The 22,216-nt window shown below is 39.2% G+C and overlaps 2 protein-coding genes across 2 annotated transcripts in view; one reads left to right on the top strand and one right to left on the bottom strand.

Annotated features, from left to right (window-relative positions):
* Nucleotides 1-1,480: 1,480 nt before the first annotated feature.
* foxred1 (FAD-dependent oxidoreductase domain containing 1) lies at nucleotides 1,481-12,017 on the bottom strand. Its single transcript, XM_037687249.1, has 11 exons — nucleotides 11,729-12,017; nucleotides 10,419-10,630; nucleotides 9,627-9,737; nucleotides 8,194-8,312; nucleotides 8,017-8,111; nucleotides 6,472-6,573; nucleotides 5,862-5,938; nucleotides 3,430-3,590; nucleotides 3,179-3,308; nucleotides 2,995-3,099; nucleotides 1,481-1,914 (listed from the first exon to the last, which is right to left on the bottom strand). Exons 1-11 carry the CDS (start codon nucleotides 11,880-11,882, stop codon nucleotides 1,660-1,662), a joined length of 1,521 nt encoding a protein of 506 aa, XP_037543177.1. The 5' UTR covers nucleotides 11,883-12,017; the 3' UTR covers nucleotides 1,481-1,659.
* Nucleotides 12,018-14,946: 2,929 nt separating this feature from the next.
* Nucleotides 14,947-22,216, top strand: part of LOC119419885 (F-BAR and double SH3 domains protein 2) — a 39,925-nt gene continuing 32,655 nt past the window's right edge. Inside the window, exons 1-2 of the mRNA XM_037687251.1 lie at nucleotides 14,947-15,028; nucleotides 18,159-18,256. Of these exons, the coding sequence (XP_037543179.1) occupies nucleotides 15,008-15,028; nucleotides 18,159-18,256 (119 nt within the window). The 5' untranslated portion in view covers nucleotides 14,947-15,007. The remainder of the gene's footprint in view (nucleotides 15,029-18,158; nucleotides 18,257-22,216) is intronic.

The raw sequence follows: 22,216 nt of genomic DNA on the forward strand, positions 1-22,216 counted from the left end.
CGGCGTCGCCTCCTTCAGCCTGAAGTTCGTGTGAGGGGTACCTCAGGGTCAGGAGGAACACGTCGGCGTGGTTTTACTGCACGAGGAGCAGCTTCGTGACACACAGGAAGGTAAAAACATCTGTGGAGGCACGTTTCAGCCTAAAGCACGTAAAATCACTTCAGGGCATTTTTCCAGTCAAGAACTTGAATCTCTGCCATTCTTCTGATCTTTACTCCGTTTCAGAATTTATTCACTCTCGTTTTAACGATCAGATGCTCCGGAGCTGTTTGAGCATCTTTACTGTGAACGAGGCAAGACATGAACCAAAGTGGTCTTTCTGGGTTTTTAAGTTATTATAAAACATTTCTTTTTGTTAAAACATTCATTATTAACACTTTTATGAACGATGAAGAATAAAACAGGAGCCTAAAGTCTTTGTCATCTTAATCTGTGAGTAACAAAGTTAATCTCATGTTCTGCAGATATCGCAACATAAAACGCTCATTAACCCTGAAACATTAAGACATATTATAGTTTCACACAAATTATATATTTTTTCTTTCATACTCAAATTAAAAGTGTAATTTCTAAGTTTTTTTGGATATACAAATCAAAATGCACATTAAAAGTTGCAGGTATTTTAATTATAGCTGCAACATTTACACAAAACAAGTGCAGCTTTGACCGACGTGTTTGACTGATCTTAAGATGATTATCCAGAGTCCTGATGCTGCTCCAGGTAGAAAAATCTAACTTAGCTCAGGTCTGTCCAGATTAACCAGAGGCTGCATTAAAAATTAAAAATAATTACGACGCCATCTGGTGATTACATCCTGAAAAACATCGGCATAAAGAAAACCAAGACCTGGAGAGGACTTATATTTATAAATGTTAGGGTTTAGTTAAAAATCAAGCTTGATATTAACATGAGGTGCATGTTGTGCTGCAGTGTAATGATTAAAACTATAAATATTTAAAACTCTATAAGACTTTATGAGAAAACAGTCTTAAAAGCTTTATAAGACTGAGCTGAACACAGCTCCTCATGAAGACTTTCGGATGAAAGACGGAACGTTTCTACGGTTTTTTTGTTTTTTGAACCCGTCCAGAGAATCAACTTTTTTAGAGTTTAAAACTCGTGTTTGTATTTGGTGCTTTAATGAGTCCAAATCTAACTTTAGGGTGTCCCAGTACTAGTTGTATTCAGACTGAGTACGTGTACTTCAGTTTGGGTATTTGCTGGTGTAGTACTTAAACATTACGCCATGACTTAAGAAACATTTCTTTTATTGAGAACAGCGCAGACTGAGGTCTAAACGTCGCCTGCGTTTGTTTCAGTTTCTCCAAACGGACATTTCTGTTTCTCGGTCGTGAAATGAATCAGTCTGAAGTACGGAGACGTTTTTACGAGTAGCCACCGCTAATATTTCTTGTGAAAAAAGGTTCACTGATTGTTGTGACGCGCACGTTCGATAATGGACAACAAAAAACAAGTCTGTTCGGTTTTGTCTTTGATTTATTGGATAAAGATTAAATCACGTTTTTGATTTTAAATGATCATTTTTCTGTCGGATGAATAAAACAGTTTGAGTAAATTCAACGTTTTGAAGCTCCACGAGCCTCAAGCTGATCGCGTTCCAACCGTCTTTAATCGAGATGATTCCAGTTGTGGCCGAGCTACACGATGTTCCGCTCCAACATCTGCTCCTTCTTCAGAACCCGGCCGAAACCGAAGCTGCTCAGGTCCAAAGTTTTAAAGCCTCCTTTCAGGATGAGTTCTGCCAAGGCCCGGCCCACCGCCGGCGAGTGCTGCAGGCCGTGGCCACTGAAGCCGGTGGCGAAGTACATGTTCGTGATGAGCGGGTGCAGACCGACGAGGCCGTTCTGGTCGAAGGTGTTGTAGTCGTAGAAACCTGCCCATGAGCCCGTCACCTGACAGGAAGAAGAGCCGACAAGGGGTCGGGTCAAACGTGCTGTTAGAGCGGATTCACTAAGTCTGAGGAGAGAAGAAGACGAGCTGCAGCTAAAAAAAAAAACAAGTCGAGTTCTAAGTCTTTAAAAACCAGAGAAAACAGCTTTTCAGTGGAAACCATGAGAACACAGCCGAAGTTAGCTGAAAAAGCTAAAACTAAATTGTTAAAGCTAAGATAAACAGAGCACTAGCTATGCTAAAAATTCTAGCTAAAAGAAGCAGCACATGAATTAAAAGATAAAAGAAAAATGCCCAAAAAAGCTAAACACTAGCTAGAATCAGCAAACAATAAAGCAGCAGAAAGTTAGCTAAAAGGAGCAAAAGTTTAGTTGAAAGCGTCAAAAGGTTATCAAAAAGCTTAAACCTCCAAAAGAACTATGTAAACACTGAAAATAGCATAACACTAGCTAAAAAGCAACAAACGGTTAGCTACAAGTAGCAAAAAAGAGCTAAATGTAGCAAAAGGGTAATTTAAAGCAATGAAAGGCTAGCTAAGAGCTAAAAATGGCATTAGACCAAAAGTAAAAGTAGCAGAATGGTAGCTAAGAGTTAAAATTAGTAATAACACTAGCTAAAAGCAGCAAAAGTTTAGCTACAAGAATCAAGAGATTTGCTTAAAGCAGCAAAAGATTTGTTAAAAACTAAGAAACAGAGCATTAGCTAAAAGCTAATAGTCCTAATAAACTAAAGTAGCAAAGTAGTAAAATGCTAGCTGAAAGATAAAAATAACAAAAAGCTAGCTTTAGCTGAAAGTAACAAAAGGTGAGCTAAATGCAGAAAAAGGTGAGACAAAAGCTATAAATAATAATAGACCTGTTAGAAGCTAAACAGTAGCTAAAAACTAAAAAGAAGCATAAGACATAAGAGAACCACGTTTTTTTTAATTAAAGGCATCACCACGTAATTCACATGAAAAATGAAAATCTACTTTAAACTCTGCGTGCTTAGAAGCTAAAACTATAAAACACATAAAGAATAAAAGCACGAGCTTGTCTCGCACCAAAGCTGTGGATTCAAACTCGGTTCAGAAACTGTTTTACCTTCAGTTTTTCAAAAGCTGGAACTCGATGGGCCAGTTTGGGCCAAACCTTGTCCTCAAAGAACTGGTGGTCCACCTCCAGGTTGCTAATGTCCGGCTCTTCGGCCTGACGACACAAAACGAGACGATCAGATCGTCTGTTCAAACTTTTAAACGTGAATACTGCGCTCAGAGATCGATCCGACCTCCTCTGGCGACACTCCGGTGATGTAGTTTCCTCCTAAACCCTCTCTTCTGAAGTAAACGCCCGAGTAGTCGATGAGGAAGGGGGAGTCCAGACCTGGCCCGTCAGGACAGCGGACCACATAAACGTACCTAAAAACCAGAACACAAGGACCCGACCGTTTACCTCCCGGTTCCAGACACCAGTGGAGATGAACTGCTCCATCCTGAAAAGAAACCTTGAAGCTAAAAGCAGCTGGAGCCGGTCACCCACCTCTTGCGGGGCTCGACGGGAATCGTGAATCCAGCCATGATCTCCTCTGGGTCGAGGCCGACTCCCATGATCTCTGCCAGTTTCGCAGAGAAGGCTCCGGCTGCGTTCACCACGATGGCGCAATCCACCGGCTGGTAGTCCAGGCTGTTGAGCATCCGCACCTGCTCAGCACACACCATCACTTTAATACCACTGCTCCGCCCCATCAACTCCAACTACTGAACTACCGGAACGGGAGTTTATTCTGCCCACACAGTCACTCTCAGGCTCAGGGTTTCAGTTTGGAGCCTCTGTGTTCAAAAAGCCGAGCCGCCTGCTGCTCTGGGTCAAAATGAACCACGAGGCTTCATCAACCGAGGCCTTGTGGGTCCTTCTGCCCCGGGGCAGCTGCAGGGGTACAAGCTCAGAGGCTGGACACGTAGGTGAAATATTACTTTTGTTTGTGTCCAAATACAAACAAGTCGAGCCACATCGCTCTTAAGGATGACTTCGTTCTCCACGTCAGATCTTTTTCTACAAAACGTTTCCAAATAAACAACGAAACATTGAAGTTCTGTTCGTCTGAGCTCCTTCGTATCTTCATTTTAAAATCAAACGTTTAGATCGAAATATAAAGATCATTTTCAACATTTCCTGCCAGAGCTTTATACTACGACCAGCTAAAGGTGGAAAATGACAACGATGTTACTGGGAATGACTCTCAGCTACTACCACACCAAATATTAGGTCAGTATTTGTGGAGCTAATGCTTTTTAGGATCGCTCAGCTGTGGCTGAAGTGCTCCAGATGGACTCCAATTATCACTTCAGCTTTCATTCAAATCCGTCTCCAGGTTCACGAGATATTTTGCTAACAGACAGACATGGGAAAAGAAATAATCGTCTGCTTTAACTTTTTGGTGGCAGGCGATAATCATAAATTATAAAACTGTTTGGAAAAAAACAGTCAAGAAAACTGAAGGCTGAGAGGAAGAAAGTCAAAATAAGTTTAGCGACGCGACACGAGCTCACGTCTGGGTCCAGGTGATTTTCTGTAACCAGATTTAAAAAACAAAATCAGGATGGCCTGGCCAAGATGTCAGTAAAACAATAAAACAATCAAAAACAAGAAAGAAAGGATAAAACACTAATACAATAGTCCCTCGCTACTTTACAGTTCGACTTTCATGATTTTTTCAACGGTTGTCAACTTTAATATTACTCACGTGATTTTGACAGTACAAGATAAAAACTTAACGAAAAAATACTTGGGACAAGCGCTACCATTTTGTAGTTTTCTTTCAATAAGCCTACACTGTAATGCCAATCAAAGAACTTCACTACCCAGAAGCCAACAGTGCTTCTGGCCACTGCTTTCTGCTGAAATGTTTTGTAACGTAAAAGAAGTAACGATGGATCTGTGAAGCTCACAGATCTGGCAGGAAAGTTACAAATAATAATCCTGATGCTCCATTATCCACGTGCACATCATCCTGGACGGGACGGTGGACTTCGTCACTGCAGGGTAGGTCTGCAGAACCAGAACCGAGCCCAGCCAGAACCAATCTGCTGGTCTGCAGAGCTTTGTAGTACTGTACAGTACATATACGTATGTTGTTAAAATGACGTCGGTTTAAGAGTTTAGAACATTGTAAATGGTGTGGGAAGGGTTTATAAAGCCTTAAAGTAAACATAAATACTAAAATATATATAGCGTCCCTACTTTGCGGTTTTTCACCTATCGTGGGGGGGGGGGGGGGAGACGATCATAGAGGGACTACTGTATTTTACTGCGCAAGTGTTTTTAAGGTAAAATGCATAAAAGGGATTTGACATTTTATTCACTTGCATCTGAAAAGATTTCATGCAGCCTGTTTGGGCTCAGGTTTTACATTTTGGATGACTCTCAGCTACTACCACACCGAGTTTGAGCTCAGTGTTGGTTAAAATGGCGGCGTTGTAGCCATGTTTGGGTTTGCTGCGGTGAACAACTTGAATTGGGTCGACTCCAACTCCGACTCTCTCTGGACTCTGACCGCAGCACCTTCAGTCGTAGACCGAGAGCACCGAGGTGCTCCGCAGAACGCCACAGGAAGTCCTTCCTCCCTGTGGCTGTCAAGCTTTTCAACTCCGCCCCCTTTCTGCACACTGAACAATAAAATGAATCCTGTATTACAATAAACTCTTTAATGTTTGCACCTGTTTAGAACTTAATTGCTTGCATTTTTTTTATATTCTCCGTTGTCTTTATATCTTGTGATTCTTATTCATGTTCCTTTGTACTGAAACTCTGGCACAATAATTTCCTGCGGGATCAATAAAGTTCTATCTTCTCTTACATCCATCTGGTGGTTCACGAGATATTTTGCTGACACACTGACCCGAACAGTTAGGTAATCGCCCGCCTTTCGCCTGATGGGTGACTGTCACTTCAGAGCTTCCTGCTCCACTCACTTTGACGGACCTGATGTTCCTCAGCTGGAAGGTGTCTCCGTCCACGGTGTTTAAAATGGCTTTTGTATGAAAAAAATCTGTCGAGGGCAAACAACAAGCAGTGTAAACAACAACAAACAGCTAAAATACAAAAACAGGACAGATGTTCAGCTGATAAAAATAAACAAAAATGAGGAGCAATATAAAAACATACTTGTATTAACTTATAAAGATTTATTTTATTACTTACAAAAATCAGCTTTTGGAGCTTGTTATAACAAAAAAATGGTATAAAATTCTGATTATAGCTTTTATGAAAATGCTTCAGAACTTGGTGTATAAATGTAATTTTCATGTGTTTGATGTTTAAAATAAAATAAAAAGCTGCAGCTCATAATGATGTGGACAGCAGTCAGTTTCCATCCATCTCCAATATTTGCATCTAAACTTTACTGCAGCCATCTGAGACACTTTTCGTCCTCATTTATGTTGAATATTAAACGGTCGGTGGTTACTGGACATAACGTGTGTGATGTTAAATTTAGAACTCAAAACTGGGTTTTCAGCCTGAAAGAACTTGCTGGTCAACATTTAGACCCAGTTTTTGTTATATGAGGAGGTCCGAACTGACCTGTGACCTCCCCGAAGCACTGGGTGACCCCCAGGGAGAGGGCCTTCCTCCTGAAGGCGTTCAGCAGAGTCCAGGGGTCGAACCAGCCCTCGTTCTCCAGACCTACGTGGCACCAAACACCCGCATGTCAGAGAGAAACCAGCCGCAACAACGACCCTCAGCTGATCTGAGCCATGGCCAAGACAACAAGTTCGGCTTGAATCCGTTACAGAACTCCTGCTGATTAACAAAACGAAGTTGCTGCTCGTTTCATTTGGTTTGAAGACGGTTTCAACGTGTCACACAGGAAGCAGCTGAAAAACAAACGGTTTGTGAGACTGACTCTGCCACCTCCTGGGTTTGAATATTTGTGTTCATTTCAGTTAATTGTGTGAATGCTGAGTCAGCGTTCGTCCTATTTTCTTGTTTTTTGTGTTTTTCTCAGTTTAACTACGTCTGGATCATTTGTGTGATTTTTGTACATCAAAACAATCTGCTGCTTTACGAGACAGCTGCTGTGACCTTTGTACATTTTATACGTTTCAAATTATTTAACTTTAAGTCTTTAGCACTATGAACTTCTACTGAGTTGTGTGCAATTCCTTCAAAACACACTCTCTGAAATCTGCTTCAGCTCACTTGTTCAGTTTTTGTTTAGCTACTTTTAGCCAGCATTTCTTACATTTAGCTACCATATCCTTTTAGCTTTTGTTGTGATTCTTTAAGCCAGCGTTTTACTACTTAAAAAATTTTAAGCTACTTTTTGGCTACCTTTAACTTTTAGCTAGCCTTTTGCTACATTGCGTTTGTATTAGCCAGCCTTTTACGACTTTCAGCTTTTATTGAGTCTTTGCTATTGTAGCTTTCAGCTTATCTTTTGCTACTTTTAGGTAACTTTTTTGCTTATTTAGCTAGCCTTTTGCTGCTTTGCACTTGTATTAACTTTTAGCCAGTCTTTTGTTACCTTTAGCTTTTACTGACTTTTTGCTACTCTAGTTTTTAGCTTACCTTTTGCTACTTTTAGCAAACTTTTTTAGCCAAGTTTTTGCTTCTTTTAGCTAGCCTTTTGATACGTTGTGTTTATATTAGCTTTTAGCCAGCCTTTTGTTACTTTACGCTTTGAACAAGTCTTTGCTACTCTAGCGTTCAGCTCGCATTCTGCTACTTATAGCAATTTTTTTTGCTTTCTAAGCTAAATTTGTGCTTCTTTTAGCTAGCTAGCTTCTTTTAGCTAGCATACTTATTTTTTTAGCCTGACCAGCTGTTTCAGCAGTCGTTCAGCTGCTTTTTTTTTTTTTTTTTACAGAAAAGCTAATCCTTGAGTTTGCTTTAAGACGGTGAGCCTGAGTCCTCGTCCTCACTCCACCTGTCAGGACGTGACGGATGCTCTTTAATCTTGATTTATTGAACATCAGTTTATTACAAACGGGCTGTTTTTCTGTTTAATCACCGAGGAGCTGATGAGTGTTCAAGCAGCTGAATAAACACGTAGCTGCCGCTCGTTCTCCCTCCAGCTGCTACATTCGGCCCAACGACTCGATATCGGCTCATTCTGTTTGTCCTCACCGTATGAAGCGAGCGCCACTCCGTCTGTGTTGATCCAGGGAAACCTCTCCTTCACCTGAGCCGGAGACAGAAGGGAAACTTTGGCTCCGATCTGCCTGGAACCGCGGGACGAGACAAAAGCCTGGATCAGTTTTGCTTCAGGGACACAAAACCAGATCCTCAAAGTAAAAAAGTGACCTTTGGGTGTTGTAGTTTGCTTCCATGATGTGAGCCACCTTCTCGTTGGCTAAGAACAGGTACCCTGAATGGTTGAACTGCAGATCCACAGGGTCTTCGTGCATCATGCCGAGATAATCCTGACAGGACACAAACAAGAAAACTATAAAGATTTTCAGAAAGCTCAAAAAAAAACTACAACCAGCCCGTCCAGAGTTAGTAATCAGAGCTCCAACCGTCGGTTTAAGACCACTTCAATGCTAATTTAAATACATAAACTGTTAATTAGTCATTTTAAAGTGAAGTTTAAGCTGATGCTTTGTTCTGAAGCTTCCAACAGATTAGGACCCCAAACTCTGGATGAACTAAAGATGAGCAGAATGCATGTTTTTCTGCTGTTTAATATTTTCAAACTAATTTTATCTGTTGCCAAAAGCTGATGATGGCGGAGAAAGAGCCAAACTGCAGAGTTCTGGAGGCTTGAACTGATTTCTTAAAACCAGCAGAAACCGCGCTGACGTCAGCAACGAAAAGCTACCGTTAGTAAAATGGTAGCTAAAGTAGAAAAACAGTGGCTAAAAGCTAAATGTAGCTAAAATCTGTGGCATAATGAAACAAATAGAGCAAGCAGAATGAGCAGAATTCAGAGAGAGAGAAAGACATCTCAATGTACTTTCAGTAGGAAAATTAATTTTAAAAAAAGTTAAAATGTTTTTGAAACGTACAAGAGTTACAAAAACCAAAAGTCCGAGCAGCCATCTCCCGAACGAGCCGAACGTTTTATTTGAACGGCTAAAATCACACTAAGTACGCAAAAGAAGTTCGAGTCCAAAAAAAACGTACAGACGTACGAACAGAAGAACAAAACGTTACCCATCGAGCGTCCTGTAAAGAAAATAGTTTCTATTCTTTAAGTCAGGAACTCATATTGATCTTATTTTACGATCCTCTCTACACTACAAGTCTGAAATTTCGCTAACAGACTAAACCAGATCTTATTTTCATGCGTGGGCTGATGAAGGCGTTTCATTTTAAAACCACTCGTTGAAATGTCATAAAGACCGGTCGAAATAAAACCTGCACAATATTTTTCTCAAATCCACGGTAGTTTTACCGTCTACACTTGATTGTTTGAAACAATCACTTACTGGGTTTAAAAAAAAAAAAACAAGTTTTGGCTTATCTTAATTTAAAAGTGGTACATGTATTTGTCCCAAGACATTTAATTCAGATTTCCTTAAGTTTTGTTGATAAAATGCAGGTTTGATCAACTTTATTTAAAGTTTTCTTTTCAGTTAAGGATACTGGGGACCAGATGGAGAATGGCCCTCGGGTCAAACATTGCCCATGTGAGGTTTGAACAAAACTTTCCCTCTGATGTGTTTTCACATCTCGGGCGATTTAAAAACTCGTCCCTCGTTCTCGGCGTGATCCAACAGTTCAGAGCGACTTACGTTGATGTTCCTCAGGAAGTCTGCCGAGAGCAGGGAGAGGGTGATGTTCTCAGGCAGGGAGAACTGCTGCCGGATCCCGCCTGCGGACAGAACCGTGGAGTTCTGGGAGTACTGGGGCGAGAAAAAAAAAAAATCACACAGAAAATATGTTGGCGGTTAACTGTTACAAATATGTTCAAGTTGTGGAAAACATGGGAAAAAAAATAGGCTCAGTTTTTGTTTCTCCTTGGAGAGAATTTATCTTTTATTCTAACTGGGTCTTATTTTATGGCCTCGACGTCACTTTGTGTGTATAAACTGTCTAAAACCGTGTTGTTATAGTCGTTTATTTAAAATGTTCCTCTCACTGATATTAGCTCGTCTCTTTGTGGTAATAAATCTTTAAATGTTCTGCATTTTAATCGTTACCTTTTGCCTCTACGCGTTTCTTTGTACTGTAGTAACGTTGCACCTCTCAGTTGTGTCATTCTAAAGATTATACATGAATGTTGTTATTGTAGCCACTTTTTTAATTTAGATTTGCTGCTTCTGTTCTTTTTATTGTTGAGTCTTTGTCAGAGATTTCTGTCATTATGTTTGCTTCTTTATGCTGCTTTTTTTTAAAATATTTTGTTATTGTTTTTGTCATTATGAAGTGTGTGTGTGTGTGTGTGTGGTTCCCTCTTCACGGACGTTTGCAGGTGAAGCTCAGAACGTCCACTCAGTCGGCTCGATGCAGTCCTCCATGATCACTCAGCTCACATTTGACACAAGTTTCTGTAGAAGTTTGAAATGTGTGATCGGGTCACTTACAGTTGCGTCCCTCTCCACGACCATGATCTTCACCCCTCTCCCTATCTGCGTCAGCCAGTAGGCGATGGACCAGCCCATCACACCCCCTCCAATGATCACGATGTCCATTTCCTTTGGAGGAAGGTTGGGGTTGACCTCATAAGCGATCCACTTGTTCCCCTTCAAAGCGTCCATCGCTTGCTCCCTCACCGCTGCCAGCCGGGCCTCCAGGTCTAAACACGACGACACAAACTTTAAACCAGCGTTCCCTCGTTTATTTACTTTACTTGTAAATGTGGTGTCGACCGGTGGTTTGGGTGCCTTTTTGACTCTCTTTCAACCCAGTCCTTGTTCGTGACCATTTTCAGACTTTTTTTTTTTTTTGCTTATGAAGCAATTACATTAAGATTATATTGTTTACATTAAGATTATATTGATTATATTGAGAAAAGGCACCAAAACAAAACCAAAGGAACCAGTGTTGTGTTTACAGAGAAGTGGTAACTTTAAGTTTTTTACGTTTGAACAAGAAATCCACTGTCAAGACAAAACTGTTCACAAATCTTTGTCAAACTGCTAAAAATACCAACACTGACGTAAGTTTTTAACTTCCACACCAAGCAGCCGAGGTTCAGCTGAAGGATGCTCAGATCCTGTTTCAGATCTTTGCTGGACCTTTTCCTGGGTTTTTTTCTACACATGACCTTCATGAGCCGTTATGAGTTCCAGGTTCTTCTTTTGTCCATAACAGTTTTCTGTTTTTATGTAAGGACACACCATCCAGAGACACGACCAGTTTTAGGCCGACAGTTTGAATCGATTATTTCCTGAAGGTTTTGTTGAAATCCATCCAGCGACTCATGAGATATTTAGCTAACAGACAAAACAGCTTTGACTCGAGATATCTATTGACATATTTTCAATTAAGTTCTTGCACAGCTGTTTTCTCTGTCTGTATATGTGTTGGAGATCAGTCTCAGCTACTACCACACCAAGTTTTACCAACTTATCTGTAAAAGTGGCTGAATTATTTCTATGTTTGTGTTTTTTAAGATAGTTGGCTGTGGCGGCCAGTTTGAACTGGTTAGCTCTAAAAGTTAAACAGTTGTAGATTTATATATCCAGTGATTATTTCCTGAAAGTTTTATTTAAATCCATCCAGTGGTTCATGAGATATTTTGCTAAAAGGTGAACACACGTGCAGACTCCGGCAAAAACGTTATCGCCCGCAGTAACCTTGAATCAGGAAGTATTAATGCAGAATAAAAGACGTTTAATAACTAAATATTTATTTTAAACTAAACGCTTTAAGCTAAGCTGGCTGTTTTCACCTTTATAGAAGTCATTTCGGAGGGGTCCGCCTGTGCTCAAGCTGTGACCGAGGATCAGACGCTCACTGCGGGCAGTGCGCCGCCGGGTCACCGCGGTCCGGCAGAGCAAGCACCCCGTCCACACCGGTCCGTGAAGCCGCCGCCACGCCGACATCCCAGCTGAAAGCTAACTCTGCTAATCAGTTAGCTTCAGGGGAGCCAGTTACGCGCCCGACGCTAAACTCTCGTGCTTCACGTTCATCTGTGGCCGGACAGGAAGGACAGACATGCGCTGGAAGATAACCGGAAAAAATGGAAGCACATCCGGTTCAACGTCTGTGACTTTCAGAATAAAAGCGCTCACTTTCGCTTTATTTTGATTCCATGATATTCAAAACACCCAAAAAAGAGAAATGTAAAACAATCAAAAGTCTTGCTAAAGAAACGATTTATTAGCATTTCTTTAATAGCAATATTATTTTGGTCAGTTGTTGGATTCTGGTTAAGCTAGACATAGTTTCATTGTGTGAAAAATATATATATTAGTTGCATATCCATCTCATTTCACTTGTTGCTTATTTCTTTAGGAGCAAGTGTAAGCTTTCATTTTAGTTTTATCAAACCAATGCAATTCAGTTTATTTATACAGAGCCAAGCCGAACAGAAACATCTCAGGGCACTGAACAGAAACATTCATATATAAAAATAATAAGTAAACAAAAACATTCATAAAAATAATAAGGTAACACTATTTATCTGAGGAGCAGACTGCTTTGAGTTTAACTCCATCACAGACTCTCATCTTGAGCGAGCATGAAGGCGACAGTGGAAAGGAAAAACTCCCTCGTGAGGAAGAAACCTTTAGCAGAACCAGGTTCAGGACAAGCGGACCATCAACCGGCTGGGTTTGGTACAGTTTCTGTCCCATGAAACTTTTGCACGAGTCAGAGTTGTAAAAATTTGACAGCTTTAAGTTTTACTCACAGTTCTGTTGGAAATATTATTTGTTACGTCTGTGTTGTTCTCCCTCATGGAAAAAGTGAACAAATCAACTTAAAGCAGCGTAAGGGTTTCAAAGTTCATTGTAAAATTATGATAATGAATTTTTCCTTCCTCCTGCAGGAGAATAAAGATTCTCTCTGTATCTGTTTTTCTACGTCTACAATGTTTATGTTTGTTTGTTTGTTCATCAGAAGCTGTAAATGATACGATTTTACCCAGGAAGAAAGACGATGAATTGGGTCACTGATACATTTTCATCTGGTTTTAGATATTGGTTATTCAATATAAAAATATAGCCACATGAATATCAAATTTTTCTGTCCATTTGTTTATTTTTCATTAAATGCAGTGATACATACTATGACATTATTGTTATTATTATCTACATTAATATTGTTTCTTAAAATTCATTTCTTTAAATAAATTGTCAACATTGTAGAAGAACCACAGCAAAAATGTTCACATCATGTCTGCAATAAAAAGGCGTAAATTAAAGCTCACGCATTGAAACAGTTCAATGAACCAAATATTTTTTTAATATGTATATTATATAAAATATATATTTTTGGTCAATTTATAAAAATTTGTAGGTTTGTAAATTTATTTTGTCATCCACTTAGCTGAGCACTCACTCTAACGTGAACATTTGATGCAAAATGTTGGTAATACAGTAAATAAATAAAAAAACATTTTATTTTGAAAACACTAAAGGAAATAATAAACGTGCAACAGAACGCTTGATTTATTTAAAGTTGGGTCACGTGACCCAAAATAACCAATGAAGAAAAGGAACAGTTTACCCAAAATTTACCGATTAAAAACCAGCATAATTTTCATAATTTCTTTATTTTCAGTTTGTTTGAAATTTAAATAAGAGCAGTAGATACTAAAATATTATTAGTGACAATAAAATCATGTTAAAATAGTTTTCAAACAGTTGGGATAAATGTGACAAAGCTGCTAAAAGATTATGTTTCATAATGGATCACTTGTATAACAGAAGTTAATTATTCATCTTACGTGTGCAGATTTAAACCTCTTATATTATTATATTATTATTTATTATATTATTATTGTTATTATTACAACCCAGCAATTAAAGTACAGAACAATATAAAAAACATACAATAATAGCAGTTGCATGACATGTTAATTATGAATCAGTAATTGTGTTTTTTTCCTGTATTGTTTCTTGTTTTGAACAATTTTTTTTATGACATCTGCCCTCGGAAAAAAGATCTTGAGCTCAGCAGGGTTTTATCTAACTGAACAACGCTGATGACAATGACGTAAAATAAAAATAAATAAATAAACAAAACAAAAGAACAGCACTGTAAATAGAAACAAATAAAACACTTAAAAAATCAACATATCTGAATGCTTTAATTATCATTTAATTATAGATTATTTTGACTTATTACATTTTTATATCTCCTCCTACATGCCACTTAGTCAGTGCAGTTACAGCGTGCGCTCTTAAACATTATTACCTGCAGTGTACCCTCAGTGCGGACCGAACTAGGCAGAAGGGCCTTCTCCTACACTCCTGTGACCTGGAACATCTCGCAAAAAGATCTGAAGCTCTTGACCTTGACAACTCTAAGGGATTTTAAACAACTGTTGAGTTCATGACAAAAACCAACGCAGACATGTTCCTGTTTTTAGTATTTTATATCGCTTTATAATGTAGCTGTTTTTGAATTTTTTTTTTTATATATCGTTTCTTCTACTTGATTTTCATTTTATAAGCATTTTACGCGATTGCTTATTGTATACCTCATCTGTATTTTTTTTGTTTAAAACAGCTCTCTGTAAATGAGTCCTCGAGGCTCAATGAGACTAACCTGTATAAATAAAGGTTGAATGAAAGAAATAGTAAGTGCCTTAAGAATCAATTTATTACCTTTCTATTTTATTTAATTGCAATTCATTTGTAATGGTAGTAGTATAAACAAAACAAATTGTGTAATACTATTTTTTTTTAACATTTATTACATTTTGCATTTGACATTTTACGTTGAAGAGTCCGCACGTAAGTAAAGTTTCCGGTTTTATTTTGTAGCATTTACCGGAAGTGGGCAGGGTTTCGTCCAGACGATTGACGGCCGTGTTTTTTCTGTTCCCCGGGGCCACAGTGTTTTCAACCGGACTCAACTTACAACTTGGGACTCGTTATGGTCGCCTGACTCGGACCGGGAACATCCCTCCTCCGTTTACGTTTGTTCGAAAACCGTTTGGACGAACATTTCCAGATAAACTTTCGGCTTCTGTGTAAAAAGTTTATGTTAAAAAACGAGGATGCAGCCCCCACCGAGAAAGGTGAGTTATTTTCCGTTGTAGCCGCTGAAGCTAACTTCGACGGACTGCTGCATATTTAACGGTTGCTGCGCTTTGTTGCTGCTCGTCGGCTTTAAACCGTGAACTTCCACTTTTACTCCTCAGATACGACCTTGCTTGTTGCGTGTTCCTCATCGCAGTTTGTTCAACGTGTTTAGGAGAACGGGAATAGTTTTAAAAAAGTGATGTGCTGCATTTTTTTCCACCTTCTTTTTTTGGAGGCAAAGTCCCAAAAACGTTCGCTCCAAAACGGATAAACGATCCAGACGAAAACGCTTCGATGATTTTTATGACTTCAAGTGATTAATTTTTAGAAACAACTTTTTTAAGACGAATAAAGAAACTGCTGCTCACAGCTCTGCACAAGTTCTCGCTCCAAGTTAGGTTCAAGTAAAACGGTTCATCCGGTGTTTATCTTAATTAAAAGTGTCAGATTATGGGATGTGTTATAATAACACTGTAGGATTGTTCATTTAATTATATGTTTAACCAGATTGTTGTTTTTTTCCTCTGTTGCAAAGAGTATGTGTGGAGGAAGAAGACTAAAATTACCCCACAGAGCGTTTAAAGTGCATTTTTTATGTTTTATTGTAAAGATAAGTTACAAATACAAATGATCTATATCCCATTTTTATTTAAAATATTTTCGTTTGCTCCCCGCACATGAATGCACTTTTTGTTTTTAACTGTAAATAATTGTTCTGGTTCAGTTTTCTGCTCCACGGACATCTACTCATAAAACTTAGATAAGAGTCACTCATTATCAACTTTAAAATCAAACCTGAAAATGTGTCTTGCTGAAGAGTTTACTCCAGATGTTTTGCAGGTATCTGATTCTGAATTGCGGGTACGTACTCGATGTAAACAAAGCATTTAAATATGCATACTTTACTGAATACTTCTGATGGTAAATGCGTACCAGTACAATACTTCTCGTAACGAACGGCTCTTCTGTGGACGTCACTGTCTGCCTGTTTTTGGAGGTAAACAAAAACAGGTGGTAGTTGGCAATTCTTAACTCTTAACACGTTAACCATCAATATCAGAAAAATATTGTGCAGGTTTAGTTTTTTATGATCTTGCCATAACTATATATAATTCAGTTTTTTTTTGGTCATTATAATAAATCTATAACTGAGCATCTTTGCATGCAACGTTGAGTCATATTCAACCAGGTTTTACTTCTTCATATTGTTCTGTTTAAATTTATAACGCAAAATGTCTTTGAGTGCAGATTATTATCCGTTGCAGTGAATATTTAACTTCAATAAAGCTCGTAGGGCAGCTGTTTCCAGTTCCAGATAATTACACCTGATCGCTCCACGTCGTAAACCGTACGTCTCCGCAGATCAGAGGAACTGACTCGTTCCTGCTGAGCACAAGCGATTATTAATCATTACATTTTTCTATCATCGAACTCCAAAAGTTTGGAACTTTTTGCTTTGATTAAATGTCTGGTTAACTTACCGGGAAGCAAAACAAATACTCACATAAAATGTACAAACATGATACTTTTAGGGTTTTTTATGTATTAGTGGCAGTTTAGTTTCTGTTTTTGGCCAAGCTTGAGTTTATTATTGATGCTGTCATATTGCACGTGTTGTTATTTACCGCCAATATCTATTTTATAATCTGTTTATGGCTCATAACTGGCTTTTTATAACGGGTGAGAAAGCGGTCAAACTAATTTCTCAAAGCTAAGAACGTGTTATAAATTACATATTTTATTTGAACAAAATCTCAAATAAAACAGTTGTTCGTTAAACACAAAACAAACAACTTTTGGTAACTGGTGTTTAGTTGTTTCTTCTAAAGTATATTTAGGAGACGGACCACTCCAAACAGCAAATACAACACGTCATGTTTTTCCTTATGGTTCTCTTTTATCTGATAAATTATAATAGTCTAATAAAAACAAAAGTACTGTGTTTTCCATCCCATCCATCCATTATCTTTACTTGTTTCTTCCTTTTTGGGTCACTGGGGTCACTGGTGCCCATGTCCAGCAGTCACTGCGCATGTTGCTGATTTTAAAATATATTTATTTCACAGTCTTGTCTCTGTGTTAGTGGGATTTGAACCACCGGAACGTTTCGACCGCTCCTCGAAATGAGGATGTGTTTCTTCGGTTTTTAGTGACAGCAGGAACAGAGGTCCACTGTGAGCTGGAAGGTGTTGGAGCTTTTTTTTTTTAAATATGTTTAGAGGCTTTTTTCAGAGGGATAAAGGAACGTTTGGAGTTTTTTTTATATTAACCTGCTACTTTTAGCAGTGTGACTTTATGAGCCACTGGTTGAACATTTTATCTCCATCCCTGGTTAAAGAAGTTGATTGGTTAGGTTTTTTTAGATACAGATGTCAATCTTTACAAATCAGAACAGCTGATAGCCAACATCTAGAGCTGATTTATTTGTCTTTGGCGCATAAATTAAACCGTTTAATATTTTTATGCTACAAAAACAGGTCAGGGAAGCAGGGGGGTAGAACTAACGCCTCACAGCAAACACTCCCGTCTGCCTAAATAACAAGATATTTGAGGTATTTTGTTTTATTTTAGTGACTGAACGGTGGAAACGGTTAGTTAGGACTGCTGCCTTGTAGCTTGAAGGTCTTGGGTTTGACTCCCAGCTGGGACTTTTCAGGGGGTTTTTCACGTTCCCCCTGTGTGTACATGGGTTCAGATACTCCAGTTTCCTGCTACAGTCCAAAAGCACTTTAGGTTTATTTCTCAACTCTTAAGTAGCTTCTCCCCGGATGTGACTTTAATCCGTTTGCGTTGACTCGACATCGGCCAGTTGTGTCTCTGTTCCCTGTTCCTGCTCGCTTTTTGGACCCGCCTCAGCAGTTGTTACAAACGATTTGACCTCAGCTAACTGCAGCCGTTGATTGGCCCGTGGATCAACGTCACTGGATGAACCACAGCTGTATTTGTAAATTCTCTGTGTTGCCAGCTTGGAGACTTTAGCGAGCCCCTAGCCTTGACTAGCGACAAATCGCTACTTTTCTCGTGTGTTTGGAGACTTTTTAAGCTGCTCCATGGTTCGCCACTGCAAGAACTTGACCGTTGCCTCCTACAGAACTTCTTCCTCATCTTGGTTTGTTTGTTCTTCAGGTAAGACTCACTCAGGAGCTGAAACACACTCAGGCCGAGCAGATGAGCCAGTTACAGATCAAACACCAGACAGAGTGTGAGCTGCTGGAGGATCTGAGGTAAACGCACCCACCAGGCGGACATACTGGTTTTATCTGTGCAGCTTTTGGTTAAATGTGTTCTTTTTACTGTAAATTCACCAACATGTCATAGGGAAATTCACATTTTACATATGACACTCCTAAAGGAAAAAATACAACTTTTCTCTTGTCTTTTAAAAGGCCTATTTTATTTATTTATTTTGCAGTTTATGACTTTTAGCGATGCCACTTTTTCTTTGTCTGTAAAAATCATGGCGAATCAGAGAAAATTGTGTTAGTCTAAAAAACACATTTTTGTATCATTAGTTGTTCTGAGTCAGAGTTGTGTTACTTGAATGTTGTTCTAAAAACTAAACTTCAGTTGGAGCTGTTTTGTTGGATGATGGTGCTCTATGATAACAAGTGTCCTGATTTACTTCTCGTAGTAAACCACCATTTGTGTTTTGTGACTAATTTTCAGTGTCATGTTTACAAACGAGCAGATGGATAAGCTCAAACGTGGCTTTGCTCCTGTCTTTACCATAATTGATATTTGTACATACTCGTGTTGAAGTATCTGAGCTGACTTCCAGATGGTCTGAAACTGGCTTCCAAGGTCTTCTGTTGCTTAGACTAGACGGGAAAGATTCAGGAAGTTTTTCACCTCAACCAAGAAGTAATTAGTCTTCTATAAATCATCCATTCTTCCTCCCTCTGTTGCTCGTCCTGTTCTGTTTTGTTTGGTCTTTAGTATAGTTTGTAAAATCAGTTAACTTCATCTTCCAACACGAGAGTTGTTCCAGTAAATTTCCTGATCACACCTGTATTTTGGACTCTAGTAGAAACTCAAAACCAAATTCTAAACCAGTTCTGTTGGTTATTGTACAAACCGGATTCCAAAAAAGTTGGGACACTAAACAAATTGTGAATAAAAACTGAATGCAATGGTGTGGAGATGGCAAATGTCAATATTTTATTCTTAATATAAGATAGATGACAGATCAAAAGTTTAATCTGAGTAAATGTAACATTTTAAAGGAAAAATATGTTGATTCAAAATTTCACAGTGTCAACAAATCCCAAAAAAGTTGGGACAAGTAGCAATAAGTGGCTGAAAAAAGGAAATTGAGCATATAACGAACAGCTGGAAGACCAATTAACACTAATTAGGTCAATTGACAAGATGAATGGGTGTAAAAAGAGCTTCTCAGAGTGTCAGTGTCTCTCAGAAGCCAAGATGGTAAGAGGATCACCAATTCCACCATTGTTGTGCAGAAAGATAGAGCAGCAATACCAGAATGGTGTTACCCAGCGTAAAATAGCAAAGACTTTTAAGTTATCATCATCAACCGTGCATAACATCATCAAAAGATTCAGAGAATCTGGAACAATCGATGTGCGTAAGGGTCAAGGCCGTAAAACTCTACTGGATGCTCGTGATCTCCGGGCCCTTAAACGTCACTGCACCTCAAACAGGAATGCCACTGTCAAGGAAATAACAGAATGGGCTCAGGAATACTTACAGAAAGCATTGTCAATGAACACAATCCACCGTGCCATCCACCGTTGCCAGCTGAAACTCTACAGTGCAAAGAGGAAGCCATTTCTAAGCAAGCTCCACAAGCTCAGACGTTTGCACTGGGCCAGGGGTCATTTAAAATGGAGTGTGGCAAAATGGAAGACTGTTCTGTGGTCAGATGAGTCACGACTTTAAGTTCTTTATGGAACACTGGGACGCCATGTCATCCGGACCAGAGAGGACAAGGATAGCCCAAGTTGTTATCAACGCTCCGTTCAGAAGCCTGCATCACTGATGGTATGGGGTTGCATGAGCACTTGTGGCATGTGCAGCTTGCATGTCTGGAAAGGCACCATTAATGCAGAGAACTATGTTCAGGTTCTAGAACAACATATGCTCCCATCTAGACGTCATCTCTTTCAGGGAAGACCCTGCATTTTTCAACACGATAATGCCAGACCACATTCTGCAGCAATCACAACATCATGGCTACGTAGGAGAAGGATCCGGGTACTGAAATGGCCAGCCTGCAGTCCAGATCTTTCACCTATAGAAAACATTTGGCGCATCATAAAGAGGAAGGTGCGACAAAGAAGGCCCAAGACGATTGAACAGTTAGAGGCCTGTATTAGACATGAATGGGAGAGCATTCCTATTTCTAAACTTGAGAAACTGGTCTCCTCTGTCCCCAGACGTCTGTTGAGTGTTGTAAGAAGAAGGGGGGATGCCACACAGTGGTAAAAATGGACTTGTCCCAACTTTTTTGGGATTTGTTGACGCCATGAAATTTAGAAGCAACAGATTTTTCCCTTAAAATGATACATTCTCTCAGTTTAAACTTTTGATCTGTGATTTGTGTTCTATTCTGAATAAAATATTAGATGTTGGCACCTCCACATCATTGCATTCAGTTTTTATTCACAATTTGTTTAGTGTCCCAACTTTTTTGGAATCCGGTTTGTAGATAATCATTGTAATGTTTGTAATGTTTTACATAAGAGTGAGGGCAGCTTGAAGTAAATCATGGGTTTGGTTGTAGTTGATCAAGAAAAGTTAAAGCCATATTACCATATAGTGAAAATAAAGTAATACACGTTGGGGAGAATAGTTTTGTTTGCTCATTAACACTTAACAAACAGTTCAGGTAAAGTTACTGACTTTAAACAATTTTCATTTATTCACGTGACTAGCATGGTGCACCTTTCTCTCCCATAGGTAAACATTTCTTTGTCGAGTTCCTGAACCTCCCAAAGATTATAGGTTACTGTTATGTCACAAATAATTTTTGCATACAAACATTGAACTGGAATTCAAAAGCAGGCAATAAATAAAGGCCTGGCCTAGCATCCCTAAAAGATATCACCTGCTGCCTTTCATGCCAGAGACGACGTTACACTCAGAGTGTTGTTTTGAATGACTCTCAGCTATTACCACTACCTGAGTTGTAGCCATTATTGTCATGGCTAATGTTGATTAGCTGCGGCAACTGTCTCCAATTAAATTGGCTTCAAAAGTTAATCACTTGCGAATGTGAGAGTTCATTTCATGGGATATTTTGCTAACAGACAAACAGGGTGGACTCCCAACAGCTGTAGATCTTGTTCATTGAGTAACACTTGGTGTACGTGATAGGAATGACTCTCAGCTACAACTGTTACTCCTTTGTTTTGTTTAGTTTGCATGCCAATCCGCTAGGGGGCACTGTCATGCCTGTAGCACATGGAAATGTGGTTTACACTCTTTTTCGGTGGTGTCTGTGTAGTTGAGCGGAGATGAGCATGGTGGATTAAAGTTCTATTGGATCCAAAAAGGAAAAGTTATTTTTATTGACTCACAACAACCACATCCAGCAGAATATCTTTAAAGTTGGCCACATTACAGCTGTTCTTTTGTTTTCTGTGTTCAGACAAAATGTTCTACAAAAGTTGATCAGTTGTCGACGTTCATCCAGTGGTTTAAGAAATATTATTTTATATTTTTGGTCAGCATCGGGTAATAAAAATAAATGTTTGTGCCGATGTTAAAAATAACTTTCTACAAATAAAAATCCTGAAAATTCTTTAAAAAAATCAGTTTGGCAGAAGTGAAAAGTTTTCAAATGATGTGTGGATTAAACCTGGATTAAAGCAGATATTAACAACTCAAAGCCAAGAATCAAAGCATTTTACTTTAAAGTGAGGCCTTGTGCGCAGACCGGCAGCAAAGCTCCGGGTTCTTGTGAAGGTATTTTAACCAAAGCTTTAGGTTTTGTTTTCTGCCTTTGGTGTTGGGTTGAGTTGACAGCTTACTGGCTCCCCACTTCTTGTCTGTGGTTTGTGCCGGAGCTCTGAATCTCTTAACAGCTGGAAGTTAAGGTCACAGAGAGCTGCCAGATGTTCTGGCTGCCCTGAATGGTTCGCTGTGGGAGGCTCAGTAACTTCACCTCACCAGAAACCACGTTCAGCTCCACCGGCGCACAACTCGCAGGGACCAGAAATGAT

This window comes from Nematolebias whitei, chromosome 14 (assembly GCF_014905685.2).
Source record: "Nematolebias whitei isolate Nwh7 chromosome 14, NemWhi1, whole genome shotgun sequence".
NCBI lineage: Eukaryota > Metazoa > Chordata > Actinopteri > Cyprinodontiformes > Rivulidae > Nematolebias > Nematolebias whitei.